Source organism: Chiloscyllium plagiosum, unplaced genomic scaffold (genome assembly GCF_037043375.1).
Source record: "Chiloscyllium plagiosum isolate Xiang-an unplaced genomic scaffold, Cpla_swu_hap1 HiC_scaffold_34, whole genome shotgun sequence".
NCBI classification, from domain to species: domain Eukaryota; kingdom Metazoa; phylum Chordata; class Chondrichthyes; order Orectolobiformes; family Hemiscylliidae; genus Chiloscyllium; species Chiloscyllium plagiosum.
The window spans coordinates 14,817,747-14,843,362 of record NW_028270172.1 but is presented as its reverse complement, the minus strand read 5'-3'; the positions used below and the strand labels follow the sequence as shown (position 1 = coordinate 14,843,362).

Here is a 25,616-nt window from a genome sequence, read left to right as displayed (position 1 = left end):
CCCATGCTAACCAGATATCCTAACCTAATCTAGTCCCACTTGCCAGCATTTGGCCCATATTCCTCTAAACCTTTCCTATTCATATACCTTTTAAATGCTTTAATTGTACCAGCCTCCATCACTTCCTCTGACAATTAATTCCATACACACACCATCCCCTGCATGAAAAGGTTGCCCCTTATGTCCCTTTTATATCTATCCCCTCTCACCCTAAACCCATGCCCTCTAGTTTTGGACACCCCCACCCCAGGGAAAAGACTTTTTCTATTTATCCTTTCCATAACCCTCATGATTTTACAAACCTCGATAAGGTCACCCTTCAACTTCCAAAGCTCCAGGGAAACAGCCCCAGCTTATTCAGCCTCTCCCTATAGCTCAAACCCTCCACCCCAGCAACACCCTTATAAATGGTTTCTGAACTCTTTCAACATCCTTCCCAGAGGAGGGAGACCAGAATTGCACACAATATTCCAAAAGTCGCCTAACCAATGTCCTGTACAGCTGCAATATGACCTCCCAACTCCTGTATTCAGTGCACTGACCAATAAAGGCAGGCATACTAAATGCCTTCTTCATTATTCTATCTACCTGCGACGCCACTTTCAAGGAACTATAAAAGTGCACTCCAAGGTCTCTTTGTTCAGCAACATTCCCCAGGACCTTACAATTAACTCTATGTCCTTCCCTGATTTGCCTTTCCAAAATGTCATGCTCAAAAAGAAAAAGCACAATTGAATTAGATGTGCTGACCAGAGACAGCATGGTAGTTCAGTGATTAGCACTGCTGCCTCACAGTGCCTGGGACCCAGGTTTGATTCCAGCCTCGATTCCAGCCTCAGATGACTGTCTGTGTGGAGTTGGCACACTCTCCCTGTATCTGTGTTGGTTTCCTCCGGATGCTCTAGTTTCCTCCCAGAGTCCAAAGATGTGCAGGTTAGGGTGGATTAGCTATGGGAAATGCAGGGTTACAGGTAGAGGGGTGGGTCTGGGGTTGATGTTCTTCAGAGGTTGGTATGGATTTGATGGGCCAAATAGCCTGCTTCCACACTGTAGGGATCCTATAATTTAGGAAGAAATCCTCAATAACGCAGCAGAGTGAATTGTCTCCAATGGTCTTGATCTTCCTGAGCAGCATCTGGTTAAACCTTCTGTTTACCCCGGTTGCTTGACCAAAACGTGTGTACACTGACTCTTCAGAGCATAGCCTGCTGCGTCACAGGCGCGGTTCTCAATGTTCATGCCAGAAATTCACCAAGGCTCCTCAGATACCACCTGCAAATTGCCCTCCAAACCACTCACCATCTTGACTTGGAAATACATTGCCATTCCTTCACTGTCACTGAGTCAAAATCCTGCAACTCCATCCTGAAGGCCATCGTGGGTCTAGCAATACCAAATGGAGTCCATGCGGTTCAAAGAGGCAGCTCACCTTCACCTTCTCCAGGGCAACTAGGAACTGTCAATAAATGCTGGCCCAGCCAGCGATGCCCACATCCCACAACTGCATGAATAAAAAGAACAGGTTCTAACGGGTCACTGGACTTGAAAAGCTAACTCTGTTTCTCTCTCCACAGATTCTGCCAGACCTGCTGAGTTTCTCCAGCAATTTCTGTTTTAGAATAAGAAGAAACTCTGTTTTATGCCCAGTCCCTCATGCACACACAAACTAAGGCAGGTTGAGAGGTTCCACATGAACGGATTAACTGTCTACATGGTTTTATCATTCAGCTGGGCAAACACTTGTTCTTTCTCCTGCCTGGAGTAAGGTAATTGCAGCCCAGGCAAGAATAGCCCCTTAAGTGGTCCTAAAATTAACACTGAAGGGCCTCAATTGGCGGCGGGAAGGTCAAGCTTGAGCCTTTTCACCCAGAATCTAATTGCAGTGAAGGTGCCAAGGTCAAGAGGTTTCTGGGGCAGTTCCTGTGGGACCTGAAGACCCTACTGACAATTTTCTCCCTGTCCAGACAATTTCCTTCCTCTATTTCATGTCTGTTTCAATCCTGCTACACCTACAACACCTGTTGACCTGCTTATCATTTTGGCCATTTTAAAACCTCTTTAGTCTCAATGCACAGTGATGTACAAAACCTTATGGCATACCCAAGATTGGTCAAATGAAAATAGGTTTTGCTTCTCAGCATCAAAATGAAAATGAGCTGTTCCTTACACTGCTTGGCATTTTGAAATATCTTTTTCTTTAACAAGTGCTATATTGTTGTAGGTATGACCGGCTCCAGAGTTACACTTTTTATCAGCTGCAATTAATGCTTGTTGACATATCGATCTGTCTCGCCTGGTTACACAGGCAAGTAAGGGTACACAGCCCCACAGAGACACCACTGACATGTCTGTCTGCCTAATCAATATTTATGACTGACCCAATTCACCACGATGAGTGTACTTCTCAGTCATGCATGTCTAATATCATCAGGCAAAATGCAGTCGTTCAAGTCACCACCTCAGTCAAGAGCGAAACTGGCAACATTAAAACAATTAATTTGTTAAATGAAAACACTGGCTAATTGATCAAATTCCGCTTGAAAGAGCATCTCAAAAGATGTCACTAGAACATACGCCCATCCCCGAACAAGAGCTAAGCAACAGAAAGCAGAGAGGACTTCATTCCAAATCATGCGTGCAATCGAACCAGATGGAGCACAGTTTATTTGCAAAACGCTGACAAATATTCAGAAAGTCGTGCCTAGAAAAACATAACAAGGAGCAGTCATATGGCATCCAAAGAGCTCCTGATAAGCAAAAGGAAGTGACTTGTACATGTGATTTATAATTTATAATGAATTTTATAATTTGAGGGATTGTTTAACAGAAGTTCTATAATTAGCATTGGTGTAGTAAATATGGATGACCATAAACTCTATTATTATTCATTGGATGTATAACAAACGTAAAGAGCCCAGTAACATTTCTCTTAACAGTCAGAAAGATTTCTTCTTTCTTGTCTCTGTGGAAGTCGAACTTGAAATCCGTCTCTAAAGTTGTGAAAAACGTTTCTGACAAGTTTAAGTTAAGGAGGAAGGTAGAAAATCAGGAACAATAAAAGCAAAATACTTAGGTACTGGAGATCTGAAATAAAAACAATTTGCTTGTGAAACTCAATAGGTCTGGCAGCATCTGTGGAACATGAAAAATGCATTTCTTTAACTTTGAGTCTGGTATGACTCTTTGAAATCCCAGAGTTCAAAATGAAAGTGATTTTGAACTTTATACGTTAACTCTGTTTCCGTCTCCACAGATGCTGTTGGTCTTGGTGGTCATCATTTTTTTTTGTCAGTTGACACATGGGATCTGCTCTATATGGGCTAATCTTAAATCCTGTGTGTCCTCTTAGTGACACAGTCCATATTGCCTGTTTGAAAAAGTTAGATAAGGTAGTAATAAAGGCCTATGGCATACTTACCTTCTTCAAAAGGGGCGCTAAGTATAAGGATAGGCAAGTTATGCTGCAGCTTTATAGAACTTTAGTTCAGCCACACTTGAAATATTGCGTACAGTTCTAGTCACCATATTACCAGAAGGATGTGGAAGTTTTGGAGAGGGTACAAAGGTTTACCAGGACATTACCTGGTATGGGGGGTGGGGGGTTTAGCTATGAAAAAAAGGGTTTGCTAGACTGGGTTTGTTTTCACTGGAACACAGGAGGTTGAGGAGTGACCTGATATAAATTTCTAAGATTGTGAGTGGCATGAACAGAATAGAAAGTATGAGGCTTTCTTCCCCCAGGGTGGAGGGGTCAATTACTAGGGGATACAGGTTCAAGGTGCAAGGGAGAGGGGTGGGGGGGGGGGGGGGGGCGGAGGTAGGGGAGTTTGAAAGAGATGTGCAAGGCAAGTTTTTCACACAAACCGTGGGGAGTGCCTGGAACGTGCTGCCAGAGGAGTTGGTGGAAGCAGACACCATAGCAGCATTCAAAAAGCACCTGGACAATTAAATGAATAGGAAGAGAATGGAGGGATCTAGATTTGTAAGTGAAGACTGTTTTAGTATGGAAGGGCAAGATTTGTCAGCACAGGCTTGGAGGGTAAAGGACCTGCTCTTCACTCTTCAGTGCGGCATTGTTCTTCATTCTTTGAATCCAACTGCTGACTTTTGTGGATTGAAGCTTTAGCTAACTAATAATCAGCTTTTGTGTCTTTTGATGTTCATCAAGTTCCATTTAAGGCATCTTGTAGAAAATCATTCCCTTTGAAGCACAGCTGGACTTAAGTAAAGTAACTCCAAGAATGAGCAGATAGATTTTTAGTTTTTACAATTTCTTTTTTCATTCACTCTTAGGACATGCCTTTCATTGGGGAAAAACTAGGTAAAAACAGGGACTGCAGATGCTGGAAACCAGAGTCTCGATTAGAGTGGTGCTGGAAAAGCACAGCAGGTCAGGCAGCATCCAAGGAGCAGGAAAACTGACGTTTCCGGCAAAAGCCCTTCATCAGGAATAGAGGCAGGGTGCCTGCAGAGTAGAGAGATTAATGGGGTGGGGGTGGGGAGAAAGTGGTATAGAGCACAACAGGTGAATGGGGGTGGGGCTGGAGGTGATAGGTCAGAGAGGAGGGTGGGAAAGGTAGCAAAGAGTACAATGGGTGAATGGGGGATGAAGGTGATAGGTCAGAGAGGAGTGTAGAGTGGATAGGTGGAAAGGAAGATAGGCAGGTAAGACAATTCATGAGGGTGGTGCTGAGCTGGAAGGTTGGAACTGGGGTGAGGTGGGGAAAGAGGAAATGAGGAAACTGGTGAAATCTACATTGATGCCATGGGTTGAAGTGTTCCGAGGTGGAAGATAAGGCGTTCTTCCCCTAGGCATCGGGTGGTGAGGAGGCGTCGGGTGGTGAGGGGATGTCGGGTGGTGAGGGGACAGCGGTGGAGGAGGCCCAGGACCTCCATGTCCTCAGCAGAGTGGGAGGGGGAGTTGAAATGTTGGGCCACGGGGCGGTGTGGTTGATTGGTACGGGTGTCCCGGAGATGTTCCCTAAAGCACTCTGCTAGGAGGCGTCCAGTCTCCCCAATGTAGAGGAGACCGCATCGGGAGCAACGGATACGATAAATGATATTAGTGGATGTGCAGGTAAAACATTGATGGATATGGAAGGCTCCTTTAGGACCTTGGATGGAGGTGAGGGAGGAGGTGTGGGCGCAGGTTTTGCAATTCCTGCAGTGGCAGGGGAAGGTGCCAGGACGGGAGGGTGGGTTGTTGGACGGCGTGGACCTGACCAGGTAGTCACAGAGGGAATGGTCTTTGCGGAAAGCGGAAATGGGTGGGGAGGGAAATATATCCCTGGTGGTGGGGTCCGTTTGGAGGTGACAGAAATGTCTTTGGATGATGTGGTTTGTGCAAAGGTTGGTAGGTTGGAAGGTGAGCACCAGGAGAGTTCTGTCCTTGTTACGGTTGGAGGGGTGGGGTCTGAGGGCGGAGGTGCGGGATGTGGACAAGATGCGTTGGAGGGCATCTTTAACCACTTGGGAAGGGAAATTGCAGACTCTAAAGGAGGCCATCTGGTGTGTTCTGTGGTGGAACTGGTCCTCCTGGGAGCAGATACGGCGGAGGCAGAGGAATTGGGAACACGGGATGGCATTTTTGCAGGAGGTAGGGTGGGAAGAGATGTAATCCAGGTAGGTGTGGGAGTCAGTGGGTTTGTAAAAAATGTCAGTGTCAAGTCGGTCATCATTAATGGAGATGGAGAGGTCCAGGAAGGGGAGGGAGGTGTCAGAGATGGTCCAGGTGAATTTAAGATCAGGGTGGAATGTGTTGGTGAAGTTGACGAATTGCTCAACCTCCTTGCGGGAGCATGAGGTGACGACAATGCAGTCTTCAATGTAGCGGAGGAAGAGGTGGGGAGTGGTGTAATTACGGAAGATGGACTGTTCTACGTAGCCAACAAAGAGACAGGCATAGCTGGGGCCCATACAGGTTCCCATGGCTACCCCTTTGGTCTGGAGGAAGTGGGAGGATTCGAAAGAGAAATTGTTAAGGGTGAGGACCAGTTCAGCCAGACGAATGAGAGTGTCACCTCCACTGCTGTCAGGGAGCAAGCTTCAGCATGTTTGACCCAGTAACTGTGAATGAACAGTGATAAAGTCCAAAGTCATTATGGTTTGGGGTTTGAAGGGGAATGTGCAGATTGTGGTGTCTATACTCATGTTACCCTCAGCTATTTTAAAAAATTTATTATATGGGTGTCACTGGCTGAGCAAGCAGTCAAGAGTCAACCAAATTGCTATGGGTCTGGAGTCACATGTAGGCCAGACAGGGAAGGATGGCAAATTTCCCTTCGAAATTCTGAAGGGTTTTATGACAATTGACAGTAGTCACTATCAGGCTAGTTTTTATTTCTAAGTTTCCTTTTATTTATTGAATAAAAATGTCATCATCTGCTGCAGTGGGGTTTGAGCCCATGCCCCCCAGAGAATTGTCCAGGTTTTTTAGATTCCTAGCCCTGTGACATTTACCACTAGGCATTCCCTGTACCCCATATGAGGAAATTAAACTGTTATCCCATTCCCCAGGTCATTATCCTGGAGTAGGAGAGGGGGAGGTTATATCAGACCTACTCGTCTGGAAGCCCTGGGAAGCCAAATGATGGCCTGTTAATGGAGGCTGATTGGGATTTCCCAGGTAGTCTCTAGATCCCTGTCTAGCAGCGGGGGGATAGTTTAGCTGCCTGAAGGTGCTCCAGGTATAGAGGAGGTTGCTCTATGGAGAGTATCTGCATCCATAAAAATGGATGCCAAGGACATCTCTTTTATTTCAAGTAAGGAAGGGTTGGAGAGAGAGGACACATCTATTTCAAGGTACCCCCACCCCCTCACCTTCCTGCCCTGGCACCTTCTAGTGGGAGATCATTTGGCCCTTCAGCGCTGACAGCTCATCTAGTTAGACAGTGAGTTCAACACCAGATCATCAATTTTCTTCTCTGGGGAAAATCACACCAAGGGATTGTTTGTTCAGACTTTGACCCCAATTGTAGCCTGAAGCCAGTAGGAGAATCCAGCCCATTATCATTTTGGTTAGATGTTTTGTTAAGTTCCATATTATCATTTCCTTTCATGTTTCTTAAAAAAAAACATATCTACTGTGAGAAGAGAAATGCAAAGCACTCAAGCCAGCACAGTGCTCGTGATTATTAAAGGACATTTTGTTTTAAAAAACAGGAGATGCCTATTTTGAAATGAGCCGAATTCCTTTTTTTCATTCATACAGCATGTGGCACTTTGCCAGCATTGCAAGTACCTCAGCAACATAAAACAAAAGCTGATCCAACAGGCAACTATAAGGTAAAGGAGTATGGAGGCCAGTGAAGGCTTTAACTGTGTAGAAATGCATCTTTCATGAACCAGGAGATAAAAGGAATCCCAAATCACTTGCCATCTGCTTCCTCACTGCTTATTTTATTTGATTCTCACATCCACAAACATTTAGTTGCTTTTATTAATTCAGAAACGCCGCACTGACCAGTCTCGAAGTCTTATGTGTGGCCAACATTTTAGCATTCAGGAATCAAATCAATCGAAGGTTGTGCCTACTGCTGTACAACTGTGCACGTACAAACACAGTTTAAGCATTCGATCTCCTGTAAATAATCTAGCAATCTACAACACCTCTGTGACTAACCACAGAACATGTTTGAACATCTGGAATGGCTGACAGTAACAGAATTGTATTTGCTTCCTGAAGTCTGGCAAAACTCATACAAATGATGTAAACTATCTGAGTAAGGGGTACAGCCTTTGAGCAAGATATCCCCGTGGGCCCTGAATGTACTTCCATACTTTCAGGTACGTGACCACATTTTTTTCCCCACAATCAGTTTTAAAACCAGAGCAATGACTTTGTCAGGTTACTGCCCAGGGCTTTGGGATATAGTAACTGTCCCTTTCACTACAGGTTTGAGATTAAACATACATTAACACAAACATCTGGGAAAATCTGCATTACAACAGATATGAACAACAGACAGGCAGAATATTCAAAGTGCAGATAATATTCTAACTCCAATTCCACCAGCTGCAAGCGTGCATCTAGATCTGGACTGAATTTCAGCCAAATTACAGTCTTTCAGTTAATGCCACTTCCCTGGAGTCAAATCTTTTCTTCTGCTCTTTACCATATGTGACAAGTGAGAGGCATTTACATAGTTTAAATATCTAGGAAGCCAACAGTCAATTGTTGCATTCAACTTCGAGCATCATAGAATGCTTGCAGAAGGGAGGCCATTCAGCCCACTGATCTCCTGCCAGCTCTTTGAAAGAACAATTTAACTCGGCTCCACTCCCACACCCTTTCCCCAAATGCTCTGCTAATTGCTTCCTTCAAGGTACTTATTGAAATCCTTCTGAAAACCATCTTTCCAACCACCCTTACATTTCAGATTCTAACCATGTGCTGCTTCAACAAGATTTACTTCATCTCTCTTTTGGTATTTTTGCTAATTACCATAAAACAGTGTCTTCTGGTCCTTGAACCTTTCACCAATGGGAGTGATTTCTCGCTCTCTCTGTCCAGATACTTCAAAGTATTGCACTATCAAATCATCTCTTTGGTCTTCTCATTGAAGAGAACCAATACAGATTCTCTCATCTATCAGCGTCTCCTCAACTCAGGGTGAAATCGATCTTCATCAGCAATGGAATACGGGCTCATGACCAATTGGCAATCCACAGTAGACAGGGTCTATTTCAAGGTGATTTGCAATGAACCCATTTCACTTTACTGGCAAAGACAGATTCTTTTCCTATTTTTTTTTCCTCAATGAGAAGTTTTGAGTCATTACAGTAGATTATCTTGGGGGTGGGGGCATGTCAGGCAGATCTTTCACTGCTTTCTCAAAACCACCGCCAGCTACCTTTTGGAGAGAATCCTTCCCAGCCTAATTTTCTAAACAAGTGCCACCAAACACTTCTCCAGTTGTCAGAATACTCCCCCAAAGCATCCACAACACTCCCTGTTCTGTAGGGTCACTGGACCCGAAAGATCAACTCTGCTTTCTCTCCACAGACGCTGCCGGACATGCTGTGTTTTTCCATGCAATTTCTTGACTTGAACTGACTGTCAAAGATGCATGTTTCTGAAGAGACTCCACAGAGCTGACATGGAGAAACTGCTTCCTCTCATCAGGGAGCTGAGAGCTAGTGGTTTGTAGCTCCCAATTAAGATGGAGATAGCGGACTGAGTTTCTTCTTTCAGCAGGTCATTGTGCTTTGAATTTCTCTTCTTCAGACACCATGGAGGCTGGGTCATTGAATATATTTGAATATATGCCATAGACTGTTGGCTAATGAGGGAGTTGAGAGTTTTGGGGTAGGTGGGGCCAGCACAGTGGAGTTAAAGCCAGAATCAGATCAGCAATGATCCTCTCAATGATGGGCTTTTACGGTCCTGTTAGTTCCCTTGCTGTGTTACATGATTCAAGTAAGCTCTCACAGTGACAAAAATATTCTAATTTGGGTTTGATTTCATGGAGCGACTGCTCACAAAGCCCAACACCATTAAAGATAGCTTCCCCAGCACAGCAAGACTCCGCATCCAGTCTGCGTGGTCTTTGCCTTCTCTTTATCTTTCCCTCTCTCTATCTCCATCTCTCTTTCTCCCCAAATCTCTTGTTCGCATGATTGCTCATCTGCAAGATTGCCAGGTTGCTACTGCACATGTGCAGGAGTGGCAATTCTCCAGCTGGAGTCTAATCAGTGGTTCCAAGAGGTTCTGCTTATCTTCCTAGCGTTCAACCTGTTGTAAGAGCCCTGAACTCTGAAGCCAGCCAGCTGAATACTGCTGCCCACCAACTGAGACGTGACCGAACTGATCAGGGGACAGTTCAATTGGCACAATTCACTTAGTTCCCTGGCTGGTGCACTGTAGTGTTGAATTCTAACAAAACGCTCAAATTCCACTCATGCAGTCCTCCTCCATCTAATGTTGGCACTGGCCTAAAGCACAGTCTTTCTGCTCTGATGTATTTCTTTCATCGTGACAAAATATTCCATTTTTACCTGAAACTATTTCATTATTTATTCAGAGAGGATTTCAACACTAATTGCAACTTATTTCCTGCCAGATTGCATCCTTTCAAAAGTATTGAATTTCAGTGGGCAATTTATAGAACTCGAAATGACATTTATTGAGTCTATTTTCAACAGTCTGGGGAGATTACAGGATTATATGATGGGAGTCTATAAAGATACAAAAAGGTGGGACAGAGTAGGTGGTAACATTGTTCTCGGTATTTAAAGGGGACTAGAATGAGAGATATAGAAGGGAGATTAATGAGAAAAGATCTACAGCAAAACAGGAGGATGTATTTTAAAGAAGCTGAGTAAATCCCAGCTGCAGAAAGGAAGAGTGGGCATAGGCTATCCAGAGGTGCAGTAGGAATCGATTTTATACATTTTAACAAAAGTTTCGCTCACACAGCATGAGCAGTGTGAAGAAAATTCATGCCCTGCATCAAAATTACTAAAAAGGTTAACTGTGAGCTTGAAATAATGTGATCAAGAGATTTGGGGAGAGAGAGTGAGAGTGAGACAGAGAGTGAGACAGAGAGAGAGTGAGACAGAGAGACAGACAGAGAGTGAGACAGAGAGACAGACAGAGAGACAGACAGAGAGACAGACAGAGAGACAGACAGAGAGACAGACAGAGAGACAGACAGAGAGACAGACAGAGAGAAGTGCAGCAGCTCATGCAGAAGGCAAACACCAATACAAACTGGGTGTGGAGTTTTGCTGTGCTGAAGAATGTAGGAATCTGTTGCATTCCTGTTTCAGGGCATTCACTTATAAGGGAATTACTTGCACAGAACCTGGTGTCAGGTTCAATGGTTTGATTGTTCTGTGTTTGATCACACAATTGTTTTATGTTTATTGTGCTTGATTGGTTGAGTCTATGCATGAACTCTGTGAGCAAATTAAACAGACACTACAGACGGTGCAAGAAGAGAGAGCTAGGATAAGTATGATTGTGGACATGGTATGATTGCACAGATATTTTAAAGCTATGTCAATAAATCTATTGCACACTTAGAAAGTAGTGTCATCTCTGTGCTGTTCCGAAAGAAATAAAACATGAAACAAACTGGAGAACACATAACCGTGAAGAGGCAGCACATTGCTAGATATTGTTCATCCCGACACCAACATTCCTGTCCCAATGGTCGAAGTATCTCAGGGAGTACAACTTTACATTAGCTATTCTTTAAGTCATGCCTCGTACACTCTTGATCTGTAAAATGTGCCAATGCAAACATCTTTTCTGTTTAGGTTTTGTTTGAGTGGCCTGCAGAAAAAAGCTAGAGAGGACCATCCCCTACTCACTTCATCTGCCTCCCTACTCCAGGCTTGCACCTCTTGCAGGCATTGGGCCAGCTATCATAGAATCTGTACAGTGTGGAAGCAGGCTATTCAGCCCATACCAACTCTCTTAAGAGCTATGTCTATTCAAGGCATCCCTGACAACCTGATCTTCCAACAATGGGACCTCCATGCCAATTTTCTGCTCACCACCCAGGAATCACCTGTTGAGGCTTCAGGAATATCAAATATATGACAGAAAATCCATTAGGCTCCATGCAAATGAACTGCCATCTTGCATTTCTTTTTATATTTGTAGGCTTTACAGGCAGGGATCAGCATTTATTGTCCATCGCTAACCTCCCATAAGCAGGCAGTGGATTGCTGTCATCCCAAAGAGGATCTTGTGTATCATTTTCAATCTTATAACCTATCGCTCCAATCACTATTTACCCTAATTTTAAGCTAAGGGCAGAAGGACTGCTGGCCATCTATTTCAACTTTGCTACTCAGCCGAATAGGCTGGGGCTGTGTCGGAGGCTGAGGGGTGACCTTATAGAGTTATATAAAACCATGAGGGGCATGGATAGGATAAACAGACAAGGTATTTTCCCTGGGGTGGGGAATCCAAAACTAGAGAGCATAGGTTTAGGGTGAGAGGAGAAAGAGTTAAAAGTGAACCAAGGAGCAACGTTTTCACGCAGAGGGTGGTGCGGATATGGAATGAGCTGCCAGAGGAAGTGGTGGAGGCTGGTACAATTACAACATTTAAAAGGAATCTGGTTGGGTGTATGAATAGGAAGGGTTTGGAGGGACACGGACCAAGTGCTGGCAAGTGGGACTAGATTAGGTTAGGATATCTGGATGGCATGGATGCATTGGACCAAAGGGTCTGTTTCCATGTTGTACTTCTCTAAGTTCTGCACTGTATTGTTTTAGTGTTCTAAGTCATTTTCATACTGGGCATGGGTTAATTACTGCAGTTTAACGACTGAAAAACAAAACGATCTGACTGCAAGAGAAGTTGTCCATTTAGGATTAGACATTTTACAGCCTGCAGGCTAGGATTTGGAGCAAACATCTCAGGATGGAGTAATTCAACTAGTTTATTTCTGCTTATCGGCTTAGTTGACAGTTTGTTTGGTCAATGTGTCTTATTTCCCAAAATAGCAATGCTGTGTTAATATGTTCAAGTATGGAATAAATATTAAATTACCAACAGGAAGCAGCAATGAACAATATGCCCCTGTAAATAGTGTCACACAGCAGAAGAGTGTAAATTGACTGTGTCCTGTTGCAAACCTAACTGTGTGACATTCTGACCACCATAGGTTGATCTACCTTTTATATAAACATAAAATTAGAAGAGGTTACAAATACACAGCAGATCTGGCAGAATCAGTGGACACAAAGAGAATTTATTTTTTATTAAGTCATGGGCTAAGCGTGTCGCTGGCTGGGCCAGCATTTATTGTCCATTCCTAATTGCCCAGAGGGCAGTTTAGAGTCAACCATATTTCTGTAGGTCTGCAGTCATATACGTGTGGATGGCAATTTCCTTCCCTGAAGGACATTAGTGAATCAGATGGGTTTTTCCTGATTCATCAACAATGGAGTCATGACCATCATTAGACTCTTCATTCCAGATTTTTATTGAATTCAAATTCCACCATCTGCCATGGCGGGATTTGAACACTGTCCTCAAAATATCACCTCGGTCTCTCGATTAACAGTCCAGTGATAAGACCACTGGGCAAACACCTCCCCTGTTAATTAACAAGCGGTATTATACTGACCACAAGGAGGCAGGATTGGAGGAGGGAGGAAGGGTAAAATGGAGGGGAATCATTTCAAATTGACACTGCCACTGGATTGACTGAGCCATTTTACCAGGCATTCGTTCGGCAGAGGTAACCACTGGAGACTGCCCCTCAGGTGTGGGGAGAGGGTTCTAAAGCCACAGGGAGCGCTGGGTGTAGGGAAGGAAATTCATGTGGCCTCAGTGCTTTCCTCAAAAGGCCGTTCTCTATGATCACTTGGTTTGTGATTTAACAAAACATTTTTTGAGGTTTACCTGCAGAATGCAACATTAACCTAACCTGCCCTCGGAGCTACTATTGTACCTGGTGGTGTAAGAGGCTCTGCACATGGATGTGAGGCTTAAAAGCGAATGAAAGATTCAGCAACCAAATAAACCACATGCCCCCGGCTGCTCCCTTCTCCAGCTGATGTTAGGCCCTCCATAAAGTTGGTAAAAGTCAATTTTTCAGGTCTGTGTCCTTTCATCCAAAAGAATGACTGTAGAAAGGGGTACTGTTGTATCTAGCTCTGATGACAGGTCACAAACTTGGAAAGTTAACTTTGTTTCTCCCTCTACAAGATGCTGCCAGACCTGCTGAATATTTACAGCATTTTAAATTTCCAATACCCACAGTTTTTTCCACTTTTCTGCCAGTTGTATAATAGGAGTGCATCTCCCGTTGTGCTGTTCACAAGAAGGCAAAATCAAATATTTTTCAGGTGAAGTGGAATTAGAGTGATAATTAGACTAATTTTCACAGATATACTTAAAACAGCCAGGCATTCTGTCTATATTTTCACATTCCTAAAGGTGGCATGGTGGCTCAGTGATTAGCACTGCTACCTCACAGCACCACAGACCTGGATTCGTGTCCACCCTTGAGTGACTGTCCGTGTGGAGGTTGCGCATTCTGTGTGTGTGTTTCCTCTGGGTGCTCCGCTTTCCTCCTGCTGTCCGAAGATGAGCAGGTTAGATAGACTGGCCATGCTAAATTGTCTAGTGTTCAGGGATGTTCAGATGAGGTAGGTTAGCTGTGGTAAATGCAGAGTTACAAGGATAGACTAGGGAGCTAGTTCTGGTTGGGATACTCTTCAGAGGATTGGTGCAGACTCGATGGGCCGAATGGCCTCTTTCAGCACTGTAGGGATTCTGTGATTCTACTATCAATTCCCACATCCACATTTTAATAGAAATTGCCCATGTTGACACAACAGTGTGAATACACAATCCTATAACAAGTCTACTGATAAGGAGGGCACTTAGTACAGCATACAAGTTGACAGAATTTTGTAATGAAAGCTGTCTAAGATCCACATTTATAAAGAAAAAAGGGACAAAGAAAGCTTTTAGAAGCAAGATTTTTAAATGCATTATTAATTTATATATAATCCACCTATTCAAACAATGTCCCATAGCTGTCTGCTGAAATTTACTTTTGTTTCAAGACAAACTGCAAGTGATATGTAGATTCATTGTGAACAATTTACAGATTTCCAATATAAACTTGGGACTTAGGAGGTCAGCTCCAGTTGGCTGCTTTGCTAATGGAAAGTAGCACCAACAGTATGGGCTCAATTCTCACACTCCTGGGGTTATCACAAAGGACCCCACTTCTCAACGTTTCCCCCTCACTGGAGATGTGGGGACTCTCGGGTTCAAACACCACCAGTCATCTCTCAGTAAAAAACAGTTACTATGGCGACTTTGCATCTTGTGATGCATCAGAAAGATTTGAGACACAGTCTCAAATTACTTTAGGGCCAATTGGTGGCACGGTGGCTCAGTGGCTAGTACTGCTGCCACACAGCACCAGGGACCTGAGTTTGATTCTATTTTCGGGGGACTGTCTGTGTGGAGTCTCTATATTCATCCTGCGTAGGTTTCCTATCACAATCCAAAAATATGTAAATTAGGTGGATTGATGATGCTAAATCACCCAGTGTCCAGGCCTGATGGACTGGCCATGGGAAATGCAGGATTATAAGGATAGGGTCGGTGGGTTGGATGCCCTTCAGAGGTTTGGTGTGGACTTGATGAGATAAATGGCCCACTTCCACACTGTAGGGATTCTATAGTTCTACGAGGGGTATGGATAGGGTGAATAATCAAGAACCTTTCCCCAGGGTATGGGAGTCCAAAACCAGAGGGCTTAGGTTTAAGGTGAGGGGGCTAAAAGATTTAAATGGGAATGAACTATCAGAGGAGGTGGTGGAGTTTGGTACAATTACAGAAGTACAGGGCAGAGGTTTAGGGTGAGAGGGGAAAAATTTAAAAGTGACCTAAGGGGCAACTTTTTCACACAGAGGGTGGTGCGTTTATGGAATTAGCTGCCAGAGGAAGTGGTGGAGGCTGGTACAATTGCAACATTTAAAAGGCATCTGGATGGGTACATGAATAGGAAGGGTTTAAGAGGGATATGGTCCAGATTCTGGCAAATGGGAATAGGTTAATTTAGAATATCTGGTCAGCATGGACGAGTTGGATCGAAGGGTCTGTTTCCATGTCACACATCTCTATGACTCTTATGTGCAAGTTAGGTGGATTGGCCATGCTATAATGCCCATAGCATCTAGAGTTGTGCAGGCGACATGAATTACTCAAGATTACAGGGAGAGGATACAAGGATGGGTCTGAGTGAGACTCTTTAAGGGTTGGTGTGGATTTGATGAGCCAAATTACCTGCTTCCACTCTGTAGGATTCGATGATCCTACAAATTGTATGCTTTAGAATCAGAGCAATCACTGTCATGATGTAGGTAATTCCGCAGCCATTTCGCACACAGTAAACTCTCATCAACAGCAATGCAACGGTGACTATAAATATGTTTGTGAGATTGATCGAAAGATAAGAAATGGCCAGGAATAATTCACTTGGTCTTCTTCAAAATAGCATCCATCTCACGTGGAGTTAACAGCGGCTTAGTTCAACATCTCCTCTGAAAGACAGCACTCCCTCTATACTATACAGGAGTGTCAGCCTAAATCAAATTATTAGTTTTATCTGGAAGCCACAGATTCCCACAGGCAAGCATTTTAGAGAATAAAAATCAGAGAAATCTAAATGGTTATATAACATTGTGAATCTGAGTCAAGAGTATTTTAGGGAACAGACAAAAATCAGGTTCCAACCTAAATCATTCCCTACATGAGGGGTCACAATGGGGTCGGTCTTAAAGCCTGATATGTACAATTTATCTCATTTCTCTAAGAACTACTTCACTATCTTTGCTTGTAATATCAAATTATTACAAAGATAAGAATTATATGCAAAGAAAATGAATGGTTTCCATCAATTAATTCACAAGAGAATGTTGCTGTAATGGGTCATAATGGGTCTATGTTGCACTGAATTCCTTATGGCAAGGGATGAATCGGGAAAGATATCAGAGAGCATCCAGCCAATCAAACGGCAGCCAATCAAATGGTCAGCAGTTCACCAGTGGCAGTCATAGCAAGGGCTGTATCCAGTCCTCAATGGCAATTGATGGAGCCTGACACCAAGGTAATGGGGAAGGTATCAATAGCACAGGTGTGGAGAGATCAAGATGGGATTAGATCTTGACAGTTATAAAAGACCTATGTCCCCCTCCCCACCACACCCTCCCCAACTGCCCCTTACCCATCAGCAGCTCGAGGAAGTGAAATCTGAGAGACTTCATGCCTGGTGCTCACCTTCAACCCACTGCTTGCAAAATTACAACAGGACAAAAGTTGGGCAGGTAGGCCCTAGGAATGCATGTAGGACCTATACCCTCCCTTTGCCCACCTCAGCTAAAATGTCCCCGTGAGAGTAGCAATGTCAGCCCCCGGGTGTGAGATACTGACATAGTCCAGATGAAGTAGTGGATATGTCTACTATCTCTTGATGACTTCATGTGTGGGGTCTTCTCTACTCATTTCCCAGTCTCTCCTTTGTTTGGTGCCATGGTGAATGGAACCTGTGTCTGCAGATCACAGCTGGCATAAAGCCATCGCTCAAAAACATACCTGTGTGGTCTATTTGTGGAGGTGCCAGTGTTGGACTGGGGTGGATAAAGTTAAAAATCACACAACACCAGGTTATAGTCCAACAGGTTTATTTTAAAGTTCAAACTTTCAGAGCGCTAAAGGGGCAGCGTTCCGAGAGCTCATACTTTCAAATAAACCTGATGTCATGTGATTTTTAACTGTGTGGTCTTAACACAGACAGTTAATTGACCTTCTTACTTTTGTCTCCTTTACTTGCACTGAATTTCAAAAAAAAAGGACATTCTAAATTAAAATCTGTGATGTGATCATTTGATTAATTGGATCACCAAGTTACCACTGGAAGGTTGTTTATGCAACTTTTCAGAATTTCACAGCTGGATCGCACTATATTAGTGACTCCCAGTTGAATATAAGGTCTTACTGACCCCAGAGTATGTGTAAAAGCACCCTTCAATATTCTGTACCATTTGCTGATTATGTCTATAAAGAAGAACTATATAGAAGTACATAGCATTTAGAATATAATGACATCCACTTATTCTGCAGCAGTATGTCAAGGCTAAGAGTAATGGTATAAATGACATACTCCCTTAACTCACAGCTGAACAGAATTATTTTATTCATTGTTAACCAGGCTGTTGATCTTCCCTTCTTTAATCTAGAGACAAGTGAAGATGATAATGCCCATCAGCGAATTGGATAAATAACCTTTTTTTTTTCAAAGTGCTGATTTAAGTTCCACAGCAGCAGGAAATGGCAAATTTCGACTGAACAGAATGACATTTGCAAGGTGAGGTTTGAAATTGATTTCAGGTCAGCGCATAGCTGGATGAAGCAGAGATTCTTCAAATTACTAAACCTATCAATCATAGATATGGAGACCTACAGTTTCAATTTGCACTATAACTGTAACTGAACATGAACTTGCTGTTATCTTAATTATATCACAGAGTTGATCATTTAATCAATGACTCCCCTGGTATAATGACATTTCACAATGTCGATAGGTTTCCACTGCTTTTTAATGGCCATAAGGACTTTTGGCAATGCATGTAACTTGCACAAAATGTCTATCCCATTTATAAAATTTCATCACCTTTTGGCAGCTGTTCGAAGAGTTATTCATTTTGATAACACCCACAACTGTAAGTTATATCAGAAACGTCTAAAAGAGATTTATCTGGTACCTTCCAGGTTGGGTTGTCCTCTTGGTCTGAGTCCAAAGTACTCAAAGTCATTAACCTCATTCTCTTCAGCATTGGAGATACTGGAAGGGGTGATTCTCCGACCAACGTGGGAAGGCAATGAGCTCCTGCTGTTTGAGTCACCGGAGGTGGGTTCAGACATTTTGAAACAAAACTTGCTAGAACAAAATGACACAGGCTGAGTCAGAGTAATGAAGGAAAGTTACAAAGAGTGAGCATTCTACAGCTGGATGGAAAAACAGAATGGATAACCTGATCGACAGAGATTGCCAGCAAATACAGACGTCACCCTTCTTTGTTGAAAATTTTAACCCTCTCACAAACTTTTTTTTTTATTAATCATTCATGGGATGAGAATTTTGCTGGGTCTGGAGTCACATGGAGGCCAGACCAGGTAAGGATGGCTGTTTCCTTCCCCACAAGACATTAGTGAACCAGATGGGTTTTTTCCCCCAGCAATTAACCATTCATGACTACCATTAGACTCTTAATTCCAGATTATTTTGGAATTCATATTCCACCATCTGCCGTGGCACATTTCAAACCCAGATCCCCAGACCATTAGCTGGGCTGCTGGATCAACAGTACAGCGATAATACCATTAAGCCATCACATTATTTGATTTAATTGTGAGGCTGAAAATGCACTTATACTGTAGAACAATAGTGTAAATACTGGTAGTTGGAAGCAAAACAGAAAATGGTTGGAAATGCTCCACAGGTCAGACCATACCAGTAAAGAGAAAGTGAGGTCAGTAATCCATTCCTTTTCATCAGAACAGTGCCTGTCTTCCAAAGTATCGATACTCTCTTCTTGTCAATTCTTAGTCAACCGAAGTTCTTTAGTATGCATCCACTGTCCCCATCAATATGGGTCAGTGTGGAGGATCTTATAGTCAAATATTAACACTGACAGTCCTATGTCAAGCTCAAATCTGTAGCCTATCCACTGGGTATGGCACTAGAAGACCACCATCATCCAATGTCTTACATCTCAACACAAACTGCTCAAGAGAGGAAGGTTAGAACATAGAACAGTACAGTACAGTAAAGGCCCTTCGACTCACGATGTTGTGCCGACTTTTTATCCTACTCTAAAATCAGTCTAACCTACATACCCTTCATTATACTATTTTCCATTTGCCTTTCCAAGGGTCGCTTAAATATCCCTAGCGTATAGACTCTACTACCACTGCTGGCAGTGCATTCCACACACCCACCACTCTGTGTAAAGAACCAACTTTTGACATCTCCCCTAAACCTTCCTCTGATCACCTTAAAATTATCTTGTGACAGACATTTGCACCATGGGAAAAATGTCTCTGACTACCCACTCTACCTATGCCTCTCATCATCGTTTACACCTCTATCAAGTCGCCTCGCATCCTTCTTAGCTCCAGTAAATCTCCCCTGCACCCTCTTTAAAGCTTCCACATAATGAGGCGACGAGAGGTTAACACAATATTCCAAGTGTGGTCTAACCAGGGCTCTATAGAGCTGCAGCACAACCTCGTGGCTCTTAAATTCAATCGGGCTGCTAACACACCATTCACCTTCTTAACAACGCTATCAACCGGGGTGGCAACTTTGAGGGATCTATGGACATGGACCCCAAAATTCCTCTGTTCCTCCACACTGCCAAGAGTCCTGCCTTTAACCCTGTATAATGCATTCAAATTCAACTTTCTAAAGTGAATCACTTCACACTCTATCTGCCACATCAGCCCAGTACTGCATCCTGTCAATGTCCCGTTGCAACCTCCAACAGCCCTCCACACTATCCACAGCTCCACCAACCTTCGCGTCATCGGCAAACTTACTAACCCACCCTTCCACTTACCCATCCAAGTCATTTATTAAAAAAAACAGAGAACTGATTTGTTAGGTGGGGAAGTTAGAGGGCACATGGAGGGCATGGGGAAATTTGTGATTATTAAGTTAGCGTTACTAACATTCTTTACAAGGCTTTCAATTTTACTGAGGCTGGCATCATACCCATGCACAATAAATATGGTCCATACCTTCTATGGACTTCCTTGAGTTAGTTTATTTTGATGGTTCTTCCTGAAAAAGAAATATGATGATGGTTAACTTGATGCAATGTTAAGATATATGTTAAATTTTTAATGTTTTCATGATCATTAAAGGAACTTTGGAGATACATCACATGTAAATGTGGTTGCTTCAGACGGTCAGTCAGTTTCAGATATCATTTGAGCCAGTCTTTTTAAAGCACTAAAGAGAAGTGAAGCCCACTCCTGCATCCATCTTACAATTCAGAGCAGGCCATTCAGCCCAATGGGTCCACTGTGATGGTATTTCCTACATGCCTCCACTCACCTTTCTTTGTCTCAGTGATATATCCTTGCACTTGTTCCTCTTCCAAATGTTTAGATAGATTCCCCTTCAGTGGTCCTATGGCAGCTACTCCTTGTGATTGATTGGTAGCCTATTGCACACTCTGATTGTTAAGCTCACATATTAAATCCACACTAGCCCCTGGGAATTGCATTGTATGTGACACATTGCAACCGAGAGGGATACCAATCCAGAGTGTCATGATTTGGAGATGCTGGTGTTAGACTGGGGTGTACAAAGTTTAAAAAAAAAAAATCACACAACACCAGGTTATAGTCCAACAGGTTTAATTGGAAGCACATTAGCTTTCGGAGCGACGCTCCTTCATCAGGTGATAGTGGAGGTGATCGTAACATCGAGCCCTCCACTATCACCTGATGAAGGAGCATCGCTCCGAAAGCTAATGTGCTTCCAATTAAACCTGTTGGACTATAACCTGGTGTTGTGTGATTTTTAATCCAGACTGTGACAGACTGACAGCGGTGAGATTTACTATTTCATCTGCTACTGCTTTCCTCCAGGGATAGAGAAAGTTAACAAAATCAGTCTTTTGAGAACTTGCCAACAGTTAAAGAATAAGCAGGATTCCCAGATCACCAGGGATTTGCCAGAAAGAGAATTCCCAACGGTCTGCTGCTGATGGGGCACATTTAAATAAAGAGTCTCTACATATATATTTTTAAAAAGGTTACACAAAGAGCAGAAATGTAGTGCTAGATGCTTTTAAGACAATCATTTTACATTTGGCTCTGAAGTGTAAAAGTCCATTAATGTGTCCAAATCAAAGCCAGTGTTCTAAAGATCTCAAAGTTACTCACTGGCAAACTTTGTGTAACAAAGGGTTATTGTCCCAGAAAATAAATATCTTGCATTCATATGGGATATCCTTGGGTTGGACCGAAGGGTCTGTTTCCATTCTGTACATCTCTATGACTCTATATAGCGCCTTTCACATCAGCAGATTGTGTTGACACTTTTACATTTAATCTGTTGTTTACACGTGTTTACACGTAAAACTGAAATTGGTGGAAAATTCCTGGAGATGCTTGCATTTCTGAAAATGGCATGAAGAAATTGCTTTGGAAGCATCGGGTTGTTGTTGGTTTTAGCTCACACCAAACAACTGAGATGGGGACATGTGTTTTAAATAATTTCTACATCAAAGCTTTGAGAAGATCTTTTAAGTGGAACTGAGTCAATCAGAAACGATGGTAACAGCATCAGAGCAGGGAAAACAAATGCACAAAGTGCTTCGAAGTTTCTTTTCCAAAAACTTTGTGACAGAGGGAGATCAAACTTTCGATCACTGTGTATACATTTTTTCCAGCGTCAGTGAGACTGAAAACCAATAAAATGATTGCAAGCTTTATAAATGGAAGCAAGCCTGGTGAATTGCTACAAAGATATTTGAAGGCACTACAATGAAAAAGTCAGTCAGAGGCACCAAACTAAAGTATTTCCCGGAACCAACCCAAACAAATCGTAAGTTACATTTATTGATATTGGAAATAAATCTGTTTCTCCAATTAAACACCCAGAAAAGCTAGCGGCTCCTCTGTCATTGCACAGGAGACATTTAAACAAAGACCACTGATAACCATAAGGCACGTTTCAAATGCTATCCTGTTATTTGGCCAACACTCTGAATTTAACAAAGAAATGACCACAGTCTCCAGTTTGAAGAGTGACAGGGAAAAACTTGCATATATTAGAGACATATGGAGATTATTCCAACTTTAAAAAGCAGGAACCGACAGTCTACAAGCGGCAAGGCCCCTACCCCAATAGTGCATTGATATGTATTTTTATAAATTATCAGCCTCGTCACAAAATCTAACTTCAATACAACAAATTGACTCAAGTAGCGAGTTGAACTATGAAATAAGATCATTTACCTGATGAGAGAGAAGAAACTAGCAGCCTGGAGACAGAGTACTAGTTAAGAGCATCTGAATGCACCAGCTTTATACTGATTGCCAGAAGCCAGCTCGCCTTTGCAAAGAATGTGTGCAAGTTTTTTTTTTGCATTCCCGGTTTTGTGGTTAACAATTCTGACTCAGAACAGTAAAGAGCACGGTGGCCACGCCTGACGAGAAGGAACGGGTGCACAGCCTATGTCTGCAATTACTCACAATCCTCTAGTTATCAGCGTTCCCCGGAGCAGAAACACTCAACGAATGTTTCACCCTAAAACCCAGAGAGAATGTGGCCTTTCTCCTCCCACAGAGGCTGCCTGTCCTGCTGAGTGTTTCCAGCATTTTATTCCAGTTTTGCAGCACCCAAGCAGGTGTCTTATCTCTGGAGCAGATGCCAGTCTGGTGGTGTTCAGGCTCTTATTGAGCAGTCTTACTGTTCAAGTTAAATAAATAGTGGAGGTAGCAAAGATATCTCATTGATATTGAAGTATTGCTTTCTTCAGGTCAAATTAGGGTGGGGTGAAGGGGGAACAAATCCTGCAATAAGATAACAAGGGAATAGGCTTTAAACTTGCCCCTCCCCCAACCACGAAGTTCCCCCCCCCCCACCCCTTCTCCTATTTCCAAGACCCCAACCACTTCGCCAAATGAAACTGTAGAGAGGTTCCATTACTGTGTTACTGTACCAATGGTTTCACTCCTGTTGCATTGATTTGATTTATTATTGTCAAATGTACCTCTGTACAGTGAAAAGTTTTGTTTTGCCTGCACTACACAGCATAGAAAGACTGAAAGATCACAGGGTGATAGAACAGAGTGAGGAAAACAAAGTTGCAGCTGCAAAGATTGTTAGCAATTTTTACAGACTTAAAATGGAGGTTTAAAAGTGCAGAACGATTGTAAGAATTATGAGAATAAAGTCTGTTGTCGAGAGCTTCCAAAGAGTTGGTGTGTCAGCGCCATCTTGAATCAGTGGTATATACAGTACCTTCTGTTCTACCCAGTGGAGTTTTTAACTAAAGGTCTGTCACTCAGACAGTACCATTTAACACCAGTTCATCTGTTTCTACAGAAAGCCCCAATTTAAAATGTCTTTTCCTTTGCAGATTCTTGCTGCTTTTTACGTTATCAATTTCTGCAGGATCTGTCCCAACTCATTAGCCAATTGGTTCTTTAAATTCTTTAATGCTCGTATTAAAGGTTAACATCGCATTACAACAGAGTCACCAATCACAAGACAGCTTTATTAAGCTTTCAGACAGTCTGACCAACACTACCCTCACAAGCCTCCATTTATTAGCTCTAGAGGTTAAACATTATTTCATCAGCAGTATATTCCTTCTCCCATCATAGGAATACTATCCATTACAAAATCCACAGTAATCTATTATGGATATCATTTTATATTGGATAACAAGCATTATTCAAAATCTGCTACTTCCAGTATAATTCCACAAATCAAAAAGTGACTACCCGGATTACAGAATCGTAGAGATGTACAGCACGGAAACAGACCCTTCGGTCAGACTCGTCCATGCCAACTAGATATCCTAACCTAATCTAGTCCCATTTTCCAGTACTTGGCCCATATCCCTCTAAACCCTTCCTATTCACAAACCCATCCACATGCCTTTTAAATGTTGTAATTGTACTAGCGTCCACCATTTCCTCTGGCAGCTCATTCCAGACTTGCACATCCTCTGTGCGAAAAAATTGCCCCTTAGATCCCTTTTTAAAATTTTCCCCTCTCACCCTAAACCAATGCCCTCTAGTTCTGGCCTCCCCCACCCCAGGGAAAATGCCTTGTCAATGTATCATATCCATGCTCCTCATGATTTTACAAACCTCTATAAGGTCACCACTCAGTCTCCAGCACTCCAGGGAAAACAGCCCCAGCCTATTCAGCCTCTCCCTGTAGCTCATTTGCAGTAATATTTTACAGGTACCCACCTCGGATACCTGAAGTATTCCATATCCAAATGCAGCAAGACTTGGACAACATTCAGGCAACTAATTGGTGGCCCACAAGTGCAAGGTAATGATCATTTCCAGCAAGACTCAATCTAACCATCGTCCCTTGACAATCAATGTCATTCCCATCACTGAATCTCCGACCAACTTAGGGCAACATGTTGGGGCTAGTTTAGTTTGGGAACATGGTTGGCGTGGATTGGTTGGACTGAAGGGTCTGTTTCCATGTTGTAAGACTCTATGACTCTTCAATGTCATTCATGGGATGGTGATGACCCAGTGGTGTTATCATTGGTCTGTTACTAGAGAGACCCAGGTAGCATTCTGGGGACCCAGGTTTGAATCCCACCGTGACAGATAGTGGAATTAAGAGTTTAATAATGACCAGGAATTAATTGTCGAGAAAACCCATCTCATGTGACTCCAGACCCACACAACTGTCCTCTGGGAAATAAATGCTAGCCTAGCCAGCTACGCCCTCATCCCATGAATGAATAAAGTAAAACATTCCCATCACTGATTACCTCACCATTTTAAGAGTTACTCTTGACCAGAGACTGAATTTGTTTCGCCATAATAATACTCTGGCTACAAGAGCAGGAATTCTTCAGTGAGTAACTCACTACCTGTCTCCCCAAAGCCTAGCCAACATGGACAAGGGGCAAATCGGGAATACTTTCTACTTACCTGGATGAGTGCTGTCACGTCAACACTCAAGAAGCTTGACACCATCCAGGACAATTCAAACTGCTTGATTGGCACCATGTCCTCCACCTTCAACTGAAAAAAAAACTGCAGATGCTGTAAATCAGAAACAAAAACAGAAATTGCTGGAAAACATAGAACATAGAACAGTACAGCACAGAACAGGCCCTTCAGCCCACGATGTTGTGCTGACCATTGATCCTCATGTATGCACCCTCAAATTTCTGTGACCATATGCATGTCCGGCAGTCTCTTAAATGTCCCCAATGACCTTGCTTCCACAACTGCTGCTGGCAACGCATTCCATGCTCTCACAACTCTCTGTGTAAAGAACCCGCCTCTGACATCCCCTCTATACTTTCCTCCAACCAGCTTAAAACTATGACCCCATTTCTGCCCT

The 25,616-nt window shown here is 43.0% G+C and overlaps 1 protein-coding gene across 2 annotated transcripts in view; it reads right to left on the bottom strand.

The window, feature by feature from the left end:
* Positions 1-25,220, bottom strand: part of LOC122564275 (coagulation factor XIII A chain-like) — a 118,730-nt gene extending 93,510 nt beyond the window's left edge. Inside the window, exons 1-3 of one of the 2 annotated variants that reach the window (XM_087978503.1) lie at positions 25,199-25,220; positions 20,288-20,330; positions 18,250-18,425 (exon numbers count right to left, since the gene is read on the bottom strand). In XM_087978503.1, the coding sequence (XP_087834629.1) occupies positions 18,250-18,409 (160 nt within the window). In that variant the 5' untranslated portion in view covers positions 18,410-18,425; positions 20,288-20,330; positions 25,199-25,220. Of the gene's footprint in view, positions 1-18,249; positions 18,426-20,287; positions 20,331-22,519; positions 22,709-25,198 lie in introns of those variants that run through there. The other variant, XM_087978502.1, reaches the window with a different exon arrangement.
* Positions 25,221-25,616: the final 396 nt, after the last annotated feature.